The sequence below is a fragment of the Heterocephalus glaber genome, unplaced genomic scaffold, assembly GCF_053883595.1.
Source record: "Heterocephalus glaber isolate CG9 unplaced genomic scaffold, H.glaber_assembly_v1.0 deba00001593, whole genome shotgun sequence".
Lineage (NCBI taxonomy): Eukaryota > Metazoa > Chordata > Mammalia > Rodentia > Bathyergidae > Heterocephalus > Heterocephalus glaber.
Window position 1 is genome coordinate 10,858,620 of NW_028258368.1, and position 13,179 is coordinate 10,871,798.

The window sequence follows — 13,179 nt, forward strand, 5'->3', positions numbered from 1 at the left end:
GTTCTGTGGCACTTATGTGTCAGGCCTGAGAAGGGCTAATGTTCAGTCCAGTATTCCGGTATCTGCTGTGTGTGAAATGATCCGTGACACACATCACGATGGGTCTTGGATACACTGGCTGCTGCTTCTCCTTAGACATGTGAGCTGTCTGCACTCCCTGGCTGGGAAGACCTGGCATCCCCACAGAGAGCTAAGGGCTGCATTCACAGTGACAATGAAAGGCTCTGTGTCTCAGGAAAGCTGTGAAAAGACTTCCCTCCAGGTGAGCCCAGGCAGGGTCTGGCTAGGAAGGAGGAATGAGAAAAGGGAGATAACAGGAACCTCCCTCAAGGGTTAAAGCCTAAAGGAGAGGAGGGGTATTCAGAAGATAATCAGACTTGGGAAATCAGGGAGTGCAGTCACCCCGGGGACTACAGTAACCCCAGGAGACCTGACAGGTCTTCTGCCTCAGACCAAAAACTGAGGCTTCTAAGAAATGGAAACAGCCCAAGGGAGCAAAAGGCCTGCAACCCAGGCCTTTGAGAGGAAGTCAGGACTGCCAGAAACCCAAAACTACAGCAGAGAAATAAAATCTCTGAGAGGCAGTAAAACCCAGAAGTGACATTGAGGTTAATTGACAGAGCGGTGTGGGAAAAACACTTCACAAGCCAATGAAACATATGAAATGTGCAAAAGACCTGAGAAAGGAACAACATGGGGGAGAAGGCAGAAGAAGTCAAAATAGGCAGGGGTTGAAACCAGGGATAGCCTCTGAGGTATAGAACAGAATAGCCAGAAACCCTGGCCAGATGCAGATCAGAACTGTAGAGACATGGGCAGAGCAGTGCTCCCTGCATTCCAGGAAGAAGAGTGAAAAAGGACCTTCACATGTCCATGCAGGAGGACCTTGGGAGCTGTGATTGAAAGCTTGAGTATCCAGCCAGAGAAGCCCCCAGCTGCCCAAATCTAGACGTTAACAGAGTTCTTCTCCGCAACCTTCCATTCCAAGTTGCAGGGACCAGAAGTGCTTTAGCTTTAGGGAGAAATGTTACAATTCCAAACTTTTGTCCTCACTAGCTTTGTTGGTTTTGAATATGTGAACTCCTGTCACTAAACCAACCAAGCACCTTCCAGTGTGATAAAGCCCAGGGCTCACAAAGCCGTCAGTAAGGAGCTCATAGCTACTCATCCAGTGCCATTTCTGTGGTGTGCAGCCCTTTGCAGCTCAGCATGGCCCATTACGAAATTCAGATGACAGTGTGGTGGCCTTCTTCCAGTTATCTCAGTGATAATGAGCATTGCAGCGTGGGCCCCTGTAACTAGAAAGAAACTTTAAAAAATGTGTCTTCTTTTCTGCAAACTACCCCAAACAATCCAATGGCCTTTTAAAAAATTCCAGCATTGAAGGTCTAAAGTTATGCAACTTTAAAAACAATAACCAAAGTCACTAGTTTTCTTTTAAAGGAAAAGATAAACCAACTGGTCATAGAATTATTTGCTGTTGAGCAGCCTTTATGTGTCATTTGTAATCTAGGACTTTGTGAACCACTAGTGTTAAATCTGCTCAATTACTCTGGGGGAAAATGAAATGGGAAAAGGTGAGGAATGAACACTAAAACCTGAGCCTGAGAGGGGATGGGGCTGGAGGGCTCCATCTTCACATATAAGTAGATGTGAATGCTGGTTATGCACTGATGAATATCTAGTATATCCTACAACAGGCACACATTACATACTTAGAAAAGAAATATGTGTTTTTCTTTCTGAATGAAAGGTCAAGGCACAGGATACTGTCTTCTCCTCTGGGTTGGCTTTGTGCCTGTGTGAGACTTTATGTGCAAAGGTACAAAGGGTTTTCTCATCTGAGAAGGTTTGAGCCAGGGAATCCTGCATCTCTGGGAACTGAGGTGTGTGTATACTAATGTTTCCTAATTTTTTTGTTAGGGAGACAGCTACATTTCAGATCACAGCCATGAGACATTTCCCCTATTATATTCTGATATGATTGAGCTTCCTCAAAAGAGGTAGACCTTGAGGAGAAGTGAGACTTGCCAGCCCCCTCCTCCCGCCCAAGGAAACGTGTTATTAGCTGGGAATTCTTTACAGCCTGGCTGGAGGAAGTTTTTGGCTGTAAACTGTCATGCACTGCAGCCTTCCTTGAAAAGGCCTAGGGAGTGGACCTGGTCCTGAGAACCCAGGAGAGAAGATCAGAAATCAGACACAGAAGGGTGGGGGGTTGGGATGTGAAAGGAGACTCCACACTTGGACCCCTGCACCAACTTCCAAAGCCACCTTCTTCTGGATTGTGCGCTTCAATACTTGGGATGTCTTCTGGAGCATAGAAATATAGGATCATTTCCTGCTTCAGTTTTATTCTTAATTGGCTGTGCCCCTCCCGCTCAGAAGGCCGTTTGTAGAAGAATCTTCCTGAGTTTCCCGGACTTCAGGAAAATCGACCACCACGTTACCCTGGCGTTCCGAAGGCGGCTCCTGGAAGGGGTGTAGAGAGAGACAAGAGCTTCGGACTCGCTCTCCTTCTGTCTCCACAGCCCCTCCGCTTTGCCCCTTTATTTCAGGTGCGGAGATTCAGGGGTCTCAGGCCACAGACACTCCTAGAATGGAAACTGAGTTGCGTCCATAAGTTTCCTGGGAGCTGGTGGCAGGCTGATGAGCTGGCTGCAGGAAGATCTGGAGGGTCCGGTGTCGGGAGCAAATGAGGTCCTTTTGGTGTCTCTGCCATAGGAAACTCCCCCTCTGGACAGCCCCCTGGGAATTTCCATCCCTCCCAGACAACAAAAGACACCCAGCGCGGTGGAGTGCAATGAGGTGCTCTCACCTCCCGACTCCACTGGTCAATTTCCGAGTAGAAGAGGGGCAGGAGGAGTCGCAGGAGGGTTTCCAGTTCATCTGAAGGCCTCAGGACCAGTCCGGGGGCTGGCTCCTGGGCGACCTTCTCCCAGGAGGGAGACAGGCAGAACCCGAGGGCCCCGACAACTTCCCTGGGGAGAGAGGCCGGTTACCCGGGCACAGCTCCCTTACTCAGGCTTAGGGCTGGCAGAACCGGGGCCCACCTGAGGCAGTGGCGTCTTTCCCAGGGCGTGGGACTGGGGTATGCGCGGAGTCAGGGCTGGGCCTCAAGTCCTTGTTAAAGTGCCAAGCACCGTGTTCAGAGTGAGCTCAAAGGGAGCGCTGGCGGAGCCTCTGCTTCCTTTCCCCTGGTCAGGCTCCCGTTTTAAAGGAATGTTATTGTTTAAAGAGACCCCATTGAACTACTTCCTGCTCATTGTCACCTTCTCCTCGCTCTCCCCGCGGAAGTTCTCACCGAAAGGTAATAAACCAGCTGCTGCGGACACCGCTTGGCGCTGCGGCCGGTGGGGCGACGCGCCCACCCTCAGCAAAAGCCTTTGCAGGACAACGGAGCCCAGCGCACCCCGGGCCACTCCATGCACTTGCGGACCTCTCCGTCAAATTCCTGTTCGTATGTGGGAAGCGAGGAAGTCTCCTCGATCGGGTCCTTACCCCCGTCCGTTTCCCTCCCTCTCTGGACAGGTGAGGGCTGCCGGCCCAACGACGCCAGGTGGGCTGATCTGCGGTGCCGCGCGCGAGTGGAGCCCGCCAAGGCGCAGCGGGTGGAGGGACGCGGCCAGAGAGGGCCGGGGAAGCAGCTCGACTGCAGGGCTGCGCTTCGGGGAGAGGCCGACGGGATGCACCAAGCACGAGGGCGGCCTCGGCCTGAGCGCAGGCGTTCGCCTGGGACCCGCCCAGCCGGACTAGGAGGGGTCGCTAGCGGCCGGACGACCCTCGACACTGCGCCTCGCTCCCCGCCTTCCTCCCCGGCCCGCCCCGCCGCTTTGATGGAGGTGCAAACATTTGTGGGAGGGCGGGGGTGTAGGGCCCGGCCGGCGCGGAGGCTGGGGCTCAGGATTTACAGGAAACGGCGCTCGGGGGTCATTGTTGGGCCCCGGGCTCCCGGGCCCGCCCGGCCGGGTCTGATATGGCCGCGCGCGGCCAATGGGCGGCTGTCCCGCACTTCAAAGGATGCGCGGCCCAATCCGCCGCGCCCCCCTCCCGGGCCGCCGCCGCTCTATTTATGGGGAGGGGACAGAATTTCTCTCCCCAGAGACCTACTCTAGTCGCGCCTCGAGGGAGTTCAAGTGGAACCACCTCTCCCCCAACCCCTCTCCCCTACCCCGCCCCCTCCCCCCGCATCCCGGCCCGGTCCCTTCTCAGGCTCCGAGCTGGGACCCGGTGTGGTCCCGGGTCTTGGCCCAAGAGACTCTTTTTCTCGGAAGTCGGCGGCCGAGAGGGGTGAAGGTGGCTGTAGGGTAGCGAATCCGGGTCGGGAGCGGTGGGGAGGGCCCGGGGAGGATGAACTCCCCGGGCGCGGAGAGCTCGGGGAAGAGCCAGCAGTACCGCGTGGACCACCTGCTGAGCGCCGTGGAGAGTGAGCTGCAGGCCGGCAGCGAGAAGGGCGACCCCACCGAGCGCGAGCTGCGCGTGGGCCTGGAGGAGAGCGAGCTGTGGCTGCGCTTCAAGGAGCTCACCAACGAGATGATTGTGACCAAGAACGGCAGGTAGGTGCCTGCCGAGACCCGCGCAGGGAGTCGGAACGCCTCGCCCCGAGGACACTATTTCTGCCTCCGGGGAGGGCTTTTGGTTCCCGCTGCGTTAGCCACTACTGGATCCCTAACCTTCACTCTTCTGGGGCTTCCCCTGGAGAAGTTTAGGGAAGGTAGGACTCAGAACGGTCTCCAGGACCTTGAGCCACGCCTGGGTCCAGTTCGTCCCCACTGGGTTTGGCCTCCCCATCCGAAAGGCTAGCCAGGTCCTCTCCACTCTGCCTCAGGCCCTGGATATGGAGGGTTCAGACAGGGGCCCTTTGAGAGACCCCTGTGAAAGTTCGCAGGGTGGCTCCCCTCTGCCAAGGTTCCCGCGCCTACCTCATGGTTTAGATCCAGGTCCTCCTGCTCGTCCCTGTCTTCTGCAGGAGAATGTTTCCAGTGCTGAAGGTGAACGTGTCCGGGCTGGACCCCAATGCCATGTACTCCTTCCTGCTGGACTTCGTGGCGGCCGACAACCACCGCTGGAAGTATGTGAATGGGGAGTGGGTTCCTGGGGGCAAGCCTGAGCCGCAGGCGCCCAGCTGCGTCTACATTCACCCCGACTCGCCCAATTTCGGGGCCCACTGGATGAAGGCCCCCGTCTCCTTCAGCAAAGTCAAGCTCACCAACAAGCTGAATGGAGGAGGCCAGGTAGGCGCCATGGAGCCTGGAGGGGCTGGGACAGAGGACACTGCGCCTGTATTGCTGCTCCAGAGGGATCTCTTGGCTGGGACAGGAGGCCACCTCTGCCCTGGAGAAACTGCCACTGCCCCCCCCCCATTAAATCTTTAGTAGCTGTTTATATTAAGCTGATAAAGGTCACACCAAGGCCTGGAGAACAGGAGTGGGAGCCCTCATCTTTGAGGATTTCCTGCAGGTCTGGAGTTGGAGAACCTTTCTGTTCTAGCCCATCTCTCCTGAGGGTGAAGAGAAGGGCTTCAATGGTAAAGTCACATTAAAGCTAATAAACACATGTGGTGGGAATATTTGCGGAAGTCTGAACAAGTTTGGCTCCTTTTCCAAAGAACATTCTTTAGTTCAACACTTTCTGGAGGACAATCGAGCTCAGGCTTTTGAAGGTGCCTGCAGCTGTCCTGGTGTCCTGGGCACCAGGGCAAAGGATTTTGTCATGGGCATTCACTGCCTTTAGTGGTACTGGCAGCTCACAGCTGTGGGAAGCAGCAGGTCTTAGCCAATGAGAAATGTCACCTGAGGACTCCCTTGTCCATCCCTCAACAGTAAGACACTTTCTTGGGAGCTGTAGGATTTCTGAGGCTTGGATGTGTTTTTCTCCTTGGCAGTAGGTCGAATGGATATTTTGCTGTTTTAAGTGGGACTTAGGTTGCTGTGTGTGTCTCCTTCAGATCATGTTGAACTCCTTACATAAGTACGAGCCTCGGATTCACATAGTGAGAGTCGGAGGTCCGCAGCGCATGATCACCAGCCACTGTTTTCCTGAGACCCAGTTCATAGCAGTGACTGCTTATCAGAATGAGGAGGTAAGAGTGTCAGGGAGGAAACTTTCTTAGTGTGTGGCCCTCCAGGGAACCTGGGGATGAGTAGATGTTTGGGGGACAACAGTTTGGGGGACACCAGTGTTCAGTGCCTTTTCTGATTTACCACCACAACCTGAAGTCAGGACAAAGGGGAGAAAGGTATAAAATAAACCCTCATTCAAAAAAATTCTCTTTTAAATTTTCCATAAAAGTGTCTAAACTAGAAATATATACCAGATGCTTGAAATAAAGAATGCATGAAACATTTCAGTTAAGTGCTTTGAGAATTTTTGAGTGAAAGATTTCCGCTTTGGAAACCATCCTGACAGGATGGGTCATAGGGTCCTGCTTCTTTATGCACTGTGAAGACTCCACTGCATACCAATGCTGGCTAGATGCCTGTACAGAAAACTTGTTCAGTAGTCAGTGTTGACCACCAACAGGCAGCAGATAAGTATTTCTTTGGCAGCCCTGGTTATGGTTTGAGTCACTTTGATTTATACACATGGAATATTGGTGGTAGGTTAAATTTATTGTGAATTTCACTTAGAAAATTAATATTCAAAAGTTTTCATAAATGTACTCTTCTTTGCAATTTCTCAGCTACATCAGACCCAAACCAAAAAAAGACACCTTGAAAGAATTCTGTTAGGTTTTGAATATTCCAAGATGATGCTTCTCAATTTCTTGGTGCCAAGAAATGGTTAATGATAAATACAATAGTAAATACAATTATAAATACAATTTCTTTTTTTCAGATCACAGCTCTTAAAATTAAATACAACCCATTTGCAAAAGCTTTTCTGGATGCAAAAGAAAGGTGAGAATATCCAAACTCTGCCCCTTGGCCAAAGAAGTAGGCATAAAGAAGACCTATTATTACACATTCTTAATTTCTGATGTTTCTCCTTGACAATGTGATACGCTTTTTTGACAGAAGTGATCACAAAGATGTGATGGAAGAAGCAGGGGACAGCCAACAGCCTGGATATTCCCAATGTATGGTTTGTTGCACCCTGTGCCCCCTGGGTGCTTTGTTTCAGGAATAATCTTGCTGATGGCAGCCAGTTTCTGGGTATGGCGGGGGGAGCAGAATGCCCTGGTCTGTGTGCCAAGGCCCATGGCCTCTGATGGAGCGGTGACCGGCCACTAACTGGGGTGTGGGTGCTTACCCTGTCTTGAACAACTCACCTAGGCTCTTTTGTTCTATGCTGAGGCAACTGCACTGTACCTGAGGCAGAGATCTCTGGGACCTTGGGGGGCATTTAGGCTTGGTAGGAAAGAAGAGAGTCTAGCTTGTCATATCTTCTTCAAGATGATTTCTACTTTTGGCTGTAGTTGAATGCTGAAAGCCTATCTTGGGTTGATGCTTATGAATAGTTTGTTACCCTGAGCCTGCTTTGGTTCTGGGGATGGATCATGAATTCTGGTTTTGGTAAAAAACTTGGCTAATAAGATGGGTACTTCTGCTTCAAGACTGGCTTCCTTTAGGAGATCCATGAGTTTGAGCAGGTGCAGGTCTCTAGGGTGTTGTCTATGAGGAAAAATCCTCCACTCAGGGAGGGATGTGGAGATGTTGAACTATCTGTAGGGGTGGAAAGGGCAGTGCTTGCTGTACCTTCAAAGGCTTCTGGAACCAGTCTAGCATTCTCCTCCAACTATCCTCTTCCATTCTGAATGGGTGTTTTTAAATAATCTTCTAGGTGAGTCTAACAGCTAATTTAATAATCAGGTCCCCACAATGACTCAAGGGCAGCCACATGTAGGGAAGGTGTACAATGCAGGTGAGGGGCTCTGCAGTACAGCCACATAGTTTCCTTCCCTCCTTTAAGTATTGTCTGCAAAATTCATTAGTTTAAAGCAGAGTAGTTCTCTCCCTAAATATTGTTTTTCAATTAAACAAATTTTTAAAAAGAACAAAGAAGAAATTGGGATTTTAGAGGATGATGGGATAGTCTCCTAGCAACTTTCTGATGCTTAGGAGGGAAGAATGTGGGGAGGCGTTGGGGAGCTTGAAGCAGAAGAGGAAGCAGGAAGTGTTCCACCCCAGATGGACCCACAGAGCAGGAGCCTGAGTGGGCAGCAGAATAGCAGAAGAGGAGGAGGAGGAGGAGGAGGAGGAGGAGGAGGAGGAGGAGGAGGACCACCCACAGCCTGTAACCCCTTGGGCTGTAGACTGTGCACTGAATATTGAAAGCTATTTCCCAAGGACTGTGAGGAAAAAACCCAGTTATGGGTTTTTGCTGTGCCCTCCTTGGAATATACAGTCCTTACCAACACCAGTCACTCAGCATTCTCTCCTCACAGCAGGGGGCTGGCTTATTCCTGGAACCAGCACACTCTGCCCACCCGCCAGCCCCCACCCTCAGTTTGGAGGAGCCCTCTCTCTGCCTTCCACACATGGTTGTGAAAGGTACCCATCCCTGAGGAGCCACCGAGCAGCACCCTACCCCAGTCCCTACTCTCATCGGAACAACTCTCCAAGTAGGTCACAAGTTTAAGTCCCCTGGGCCAGGTGGGTGGCTGGAAGCCCCTTCCCCAAAGGCATTCTGCAAGTACCAGAACCAGAAAGGAGACCCTCTTCTGGAAGCCAGTTCTGTGGCTCCAGAAAGACGTGCATCTCATGTTCACACGCCTGCTGGGTCCACCTCAGAGGTCCAGGTGGGAGCTTGTCATGCCCAGGGTGCCTTGGAGTGATAGTTTTCTCTGGTTCTCTCCAAAGAACTGTAGGTCTCCAGAGTGGAGCAGGCCTGGGTGCTTAATAGCCCCCTGTAAAGTGGTTGCTTTGGGCCAGACAAGCACAAGAACTTTTCACTAGACATGACTTTCCCCGTGTGCTCCTCTGAAGCAGTGGCATCAGCATCACTGAAAACTGGCTGGGGTCTTGTCTCAATCCCCACCCAGATGCCAGGGCCAGGTAGGGGGCAGCCCTCCAGGTGGTCTGATGCCTCCAGTCACGTCCTGAACCCTGAGCAGCCCGTAAAGACCCCAGGCCTAATTCTCTCTGACACTCTGTTCCCAGACTTACTTTTGTTTCCTCCAAAAGAAGGAAAATAGCTAAAGAACACCATAAAGCAATTAAGCAATTACGACTGATTTGAAATGAAAGGAAATAGCTCTTGGGACTTGTTCAGCCAGCAGCTAGACTCTGAGGCTGGAAGATCATATTTTTAATTTGCCTGGAGTAATTGTTTCCATAACCCATTTAACTTATGAAATAATCCTTGAGGACAAGGCAGATTAAAGTGATATTTATTTTTGTTTTTAAAGGTAAATAATTTGGGCTGGGAATGTAGCTCAGTGGTAGGGCACTTGTCTAACATGCCCAACGCCTTGGGTTTGATCTCCAACGTGGAAAAAAACCCAAGATATAAAATCTCCGTCCTCAAGTGACTAGAATTCATTTTTTATAGATCATCCACTGGTCTGATGGTAAAGGAAAAATCTTGGGTTTACAGGGATAGATTTTCACATAAATACATTTGGCAATAAACTTGTGCATTGGTGACCAGTGAAGCTGGCTGATAGATTGTTTCCCATGTTTAATATCTCATATACCAGTTGTTTTCAGTGTTGAGTATTTCAGTTATAGTAACATTTCAATGTATATTGTTGCTCTTGGAAGACCCCCAACTAGTAACCATGCTCTAATGTTCCTAAGCCTACTCAGACAATTCATCTGCATGCCTGTCTGTGCTGCAATCCCATGACAACTGGTCCAGCCTTGGAGTACCCAGCCACACCAGTATGCTCCCCATGAGTCATAGTGCCAGCCCTTCCACTGGCCCTAGGTATGTATGTGTGAAAAGTGATGTACACCCTCTTGTGACCTGATGCTGGTTCCATTCCTCCTGCCTTTTCTCTTTAATCTACCTTGTATGTGTGGGTGGTTGGATGGATTTATTTATTTATTTCAGCACTGAGGATTGAACTCAGGGTCTTCGGACTAAGCTACAACTCCTATCCCTTTTTAATTGTTTTTATTTTGAGACTGGTCACCCTAAGTTGCTAAGTGGCCCAGGCTGGGCTTGAAATTGCAATTCTCCCACCTCAGTCTCCCAGAGTGCTGGGATTGTACACCATGCATCTTGGCTTGGGTTTTTACTTATTATTCTACTAACAGCTGGGTATGTGCAGGGGCACCTGGTTCCATGACTGCTGAGTTTCTGCTTGAAATCTATCCCCTGAGCTGGCCTCAATCATATTCTAACAAAACCAGGGCCTCTGTCTTTGCTGTTCTGTGTGCTAGTTCTATGATGGACAATCTCTTAACTTCTCTAAGCCAGGAATTCTCCATATGTAAAAAGACACTTAGTAACCCCAACTTCAGCCTGGTCTTACAGGGTTGTTGGGACCACTGGATGCTGTGTAAAGAAATGTTATAGAAACTTATCCAGCAGGAGCTGCCTATTCAGTTAAGGAAATAAATTTGCTGGCTTTTCTGTGGATATAGGATCAAAGTCCTTAACACATTTGCTGGATAGCAGGTAACGAATGATGGCTGCTTTATTAATCTGCAAATTATGTAGAGGAGAATGACTTAAAAACCAAGCAGCTGACTGAAAAGTGATACATTTCCTTCATTTACAAAGTCAAATGCAATTGAAGTATAGGACATAGCTTGGTACATAATATAGCAATATTATGCTTATTATTCATTTATAGAACTCTATAACTTTTATCCATACAAAATTTTCATGCCCTGTAACAGCGTTCACTTCTAATGTTCTCAGACCAGCCGGTACAATACTCATTTCCAACTTATTTATACATTGGGAAATGGCTTAGAAACAGTCAAAGGCCCAGTCTAATGCAGGACAGCTACTGAAAGGGAGAGCTAGGGGTGAGCCCCTGGTCCAGCTCGGTGGTCCCTCCCTGGACTGTCCATGCTGGCACCAACCCACTGAGCAGGACAACATGCAAGCAGTGGCACACTGCTAGAGTTCTCCAGAGGATGTTTCTCCACCCTCCAGTCTAGGAACTCTGGTCGTGGTCATGAGAATGATTGTGGTGGGGGCAGGGAGGTACTAGTTAAAAAGCATGTACTTCAGCCCATCCTCTGGAAGGTACTATTCTGCATGTCTGAGAATTCTGCATTCTTAAACACTGTCTCTAGCCTAGTTTTAACAGTGCTCTGCATGAGCTATGTATATGCAAACCATCTTTAGTTTACTCCCTAGTGATTTTTGTTCTTGTTAATAAATATAACAACAACTTCTATATACCTCAGAAAGTGGTTGGGAGTTACAAAACAGAGAAAATGACCTGTTTGAAAGCTGTATAATGTTGTAATGCAATCATTAGGGATAGATTCAGAACACTGGTTTTTCCCTGACTTCTGTTTTCCCTTCCAGCCAGTATCCCAGCTTGTGGTCTGTGAGCAATGGCACCATCACTCCTGGCTCCCAGGCAGCAGGAGTGTCCAATGGGCTGGGGGCCCAGTTCTTCCGAGGATCCCCTGCACACTACCCATCCCTCTCGCATGCAGTCCCAGCTGCCTCATCCTCGAGCTCACCCTTGTATGAAGGGGCGGCCACTGTCACAGACATTCCTGATAGCCAGTATGACGCCTCGGCCCAAGGCCGCCTCATAGCCTCATGGACGCCTGTGTCGCCTCCTTCCATGTGACCCAGCCCTTGTCTCAGAGGCTCAAGGACTTCTCCACTGTGGTGACCAGTGTTGATCTGCTCCACCTCTGAGGCACAGATTGCAGGCTCATGGGTGCAGGGACAGAAACCAGGAGACAAAGCCTGGTTGACCTCATTCTAAAGTAAGAGGAGGAATACATGCTTTGCTATTTGCTGAGTCCCACCAGCCCAGCTTGCTAGAATCTGTATATGGGGGACAATTGGCCCCATTCCCCAAGATTCACAGGCAAAAATTGTTTGCCAGGGTCCTAAAACTCCTCATACAGCATGTAGGTGATTTTGGCACACCTGAATTTGTAATGTCCACTGGTTCTACTTTAGTAAGACACAAAGCACACTTTTAATTCTCTTCCCTGTTGCTTAAGAGTAGTTAGAGTTGAGCTGTTAAGGACAGAGTAAAGTCATAGGGAGAACAGCAGATTTTAGTTGAACTGGTGATTTTGACTCCTGCCCACTAGGTTTTTATTTTAAGCATATTCAGCTAATCTCTTGTATTGTGAACCAATTGTTTTATATTTTTCTTTTGACAAAATAGCCAAAGACAATCGGCAGAAAGCATTTTCTGCAAAATAAAGGCAATATTCAAGATCTGATTGGTCTAGTTATTCAAACCTCTCTTTTGGGGTGAGTTTATTTTTTGCTGTTTATTATAGCTTTCTCATTAAGCATTTTAATCTATTGTGAACTTTGATGTTTATATTTAATCTGTTGCAGGGCTGGGACCGAAATTTGAATATACTTAGTGCTAATAGCTGCAAAAATGGAAATGATGTTAAATGATTTTCAGGAAGTTTAAATAACACTGAATCATAGATGAATGTGGATAATGACAGGATGTAAACATTCAGATGTCATAAAAGATTAATAGTGTCCACCGGATGCCAGTGAAAGTACACAAAATGAGTTGATAAAAAGTTACTGTTTATCAGCATAAAGCATAGTTGCCATAGTAACCTGAACAAACTTGAATTTGTAAGTATCTTTGCTGCTCCTTGTTTCCATCAGTAGGACAGACCGGTGGTTCTGTTGGCTTGGGGTAATTTCTCCATCTAGTGGCAGAATCCTTAACATTGACCCCATTTCCAGCTGACTATTCTACTTTCTAAAAGCAGAATGCATGCAATTGGAATTCAGTAATGCCAGAGTGGAGTGGTACTGACTACATGCGGTAATGTGGACATTAAAGGTAAAGTTGGGAATCGCGGAGGGGCTCTGGAACTTCCAAAGCATAGGACAGTTCATTCTTCCATGCTGGCATTGCTGTTCACCACTTAGTCCAGTCCTGGTTTCTTCAGACTAACATTTCTAGGACATGAAATAATATTTTTTGCCTTTTTGAGAACAAATCTAGAATCTAAGAGTAGTTAAGGGATTCTTATTGTAATCTGTGTCTGCTTTTCCAGAGTAATGTGTTAATTGTAAATTACAACTTATTATTACTTAGGTAGAAGCACT

The 13,179-nt window shown here is 48.8% G+C and overlaps 1 protein-coding gene across 2 annotated transcripts; it reads left to right on the forward strand.

Annotated features, from left to right (window-relative positions):
• Positions 1-4,167: 4,167 nt before the first annotated feature.
• Positions 4,168-12,314, forward strand: Tbxt (T-box transcription factor T). 2 transcript variants are annotated; one of them, XM_013076690.3, is made up of 8 exons: positions 4,168-4,553; positions 4,967-5,231; positions 5,945-6,079; positions 6,835-6,896; positions 7,014-7,075; positions 8,384-8,560; positions 9,738-9,867; positions 11,431-12,314. In XM_013076690.3, exons 1-8 carry the CDS (start codon positions 4,348-4,350, stop codon positions 11,702-11,704), a joined length of 1,311 nt encoding a protein of 436 aa, XP_012932144.1. In that variant the 5' UTR covers positions 4,168-4,347; the 3' UTR covers positions 11,705-12,314. The 2 variants fall into 2 exon arrangements, with proteins under 2 accessions (XP_012932144.1, XP_004856989.1); XM_004856932.3 differs by having other exon boundaries at positions 8,387-8,560.
• Positions 12,315-13,179: the final 865 nt, after the last annotated feature.

Bases quoted from the DNA above. Each gene is read 5' to 3' on its own strand.
- Tbxt (XM_013076690.3), top strand. From the start codon at position 4,348: ATGAACTCCCCGGGCGCGGAGAGCTCGGGGAAGAGCCAGCAGTACCGC. The intron at 8,561-9,737 runs GTAGGTCACAAG...AATGTTCCTAAG, and splicing joins TCATCGGAACAACTCTCCAA to CCTACTCAGACAATTCATCT. The intron at 9,868-11,430 runs GTATGTATGTGT...TTTCCCTTCCAG, and splicing joins AGCCCTTCCACTGGCCCTAG to CCAGTATCCCAGCTTGTGGT.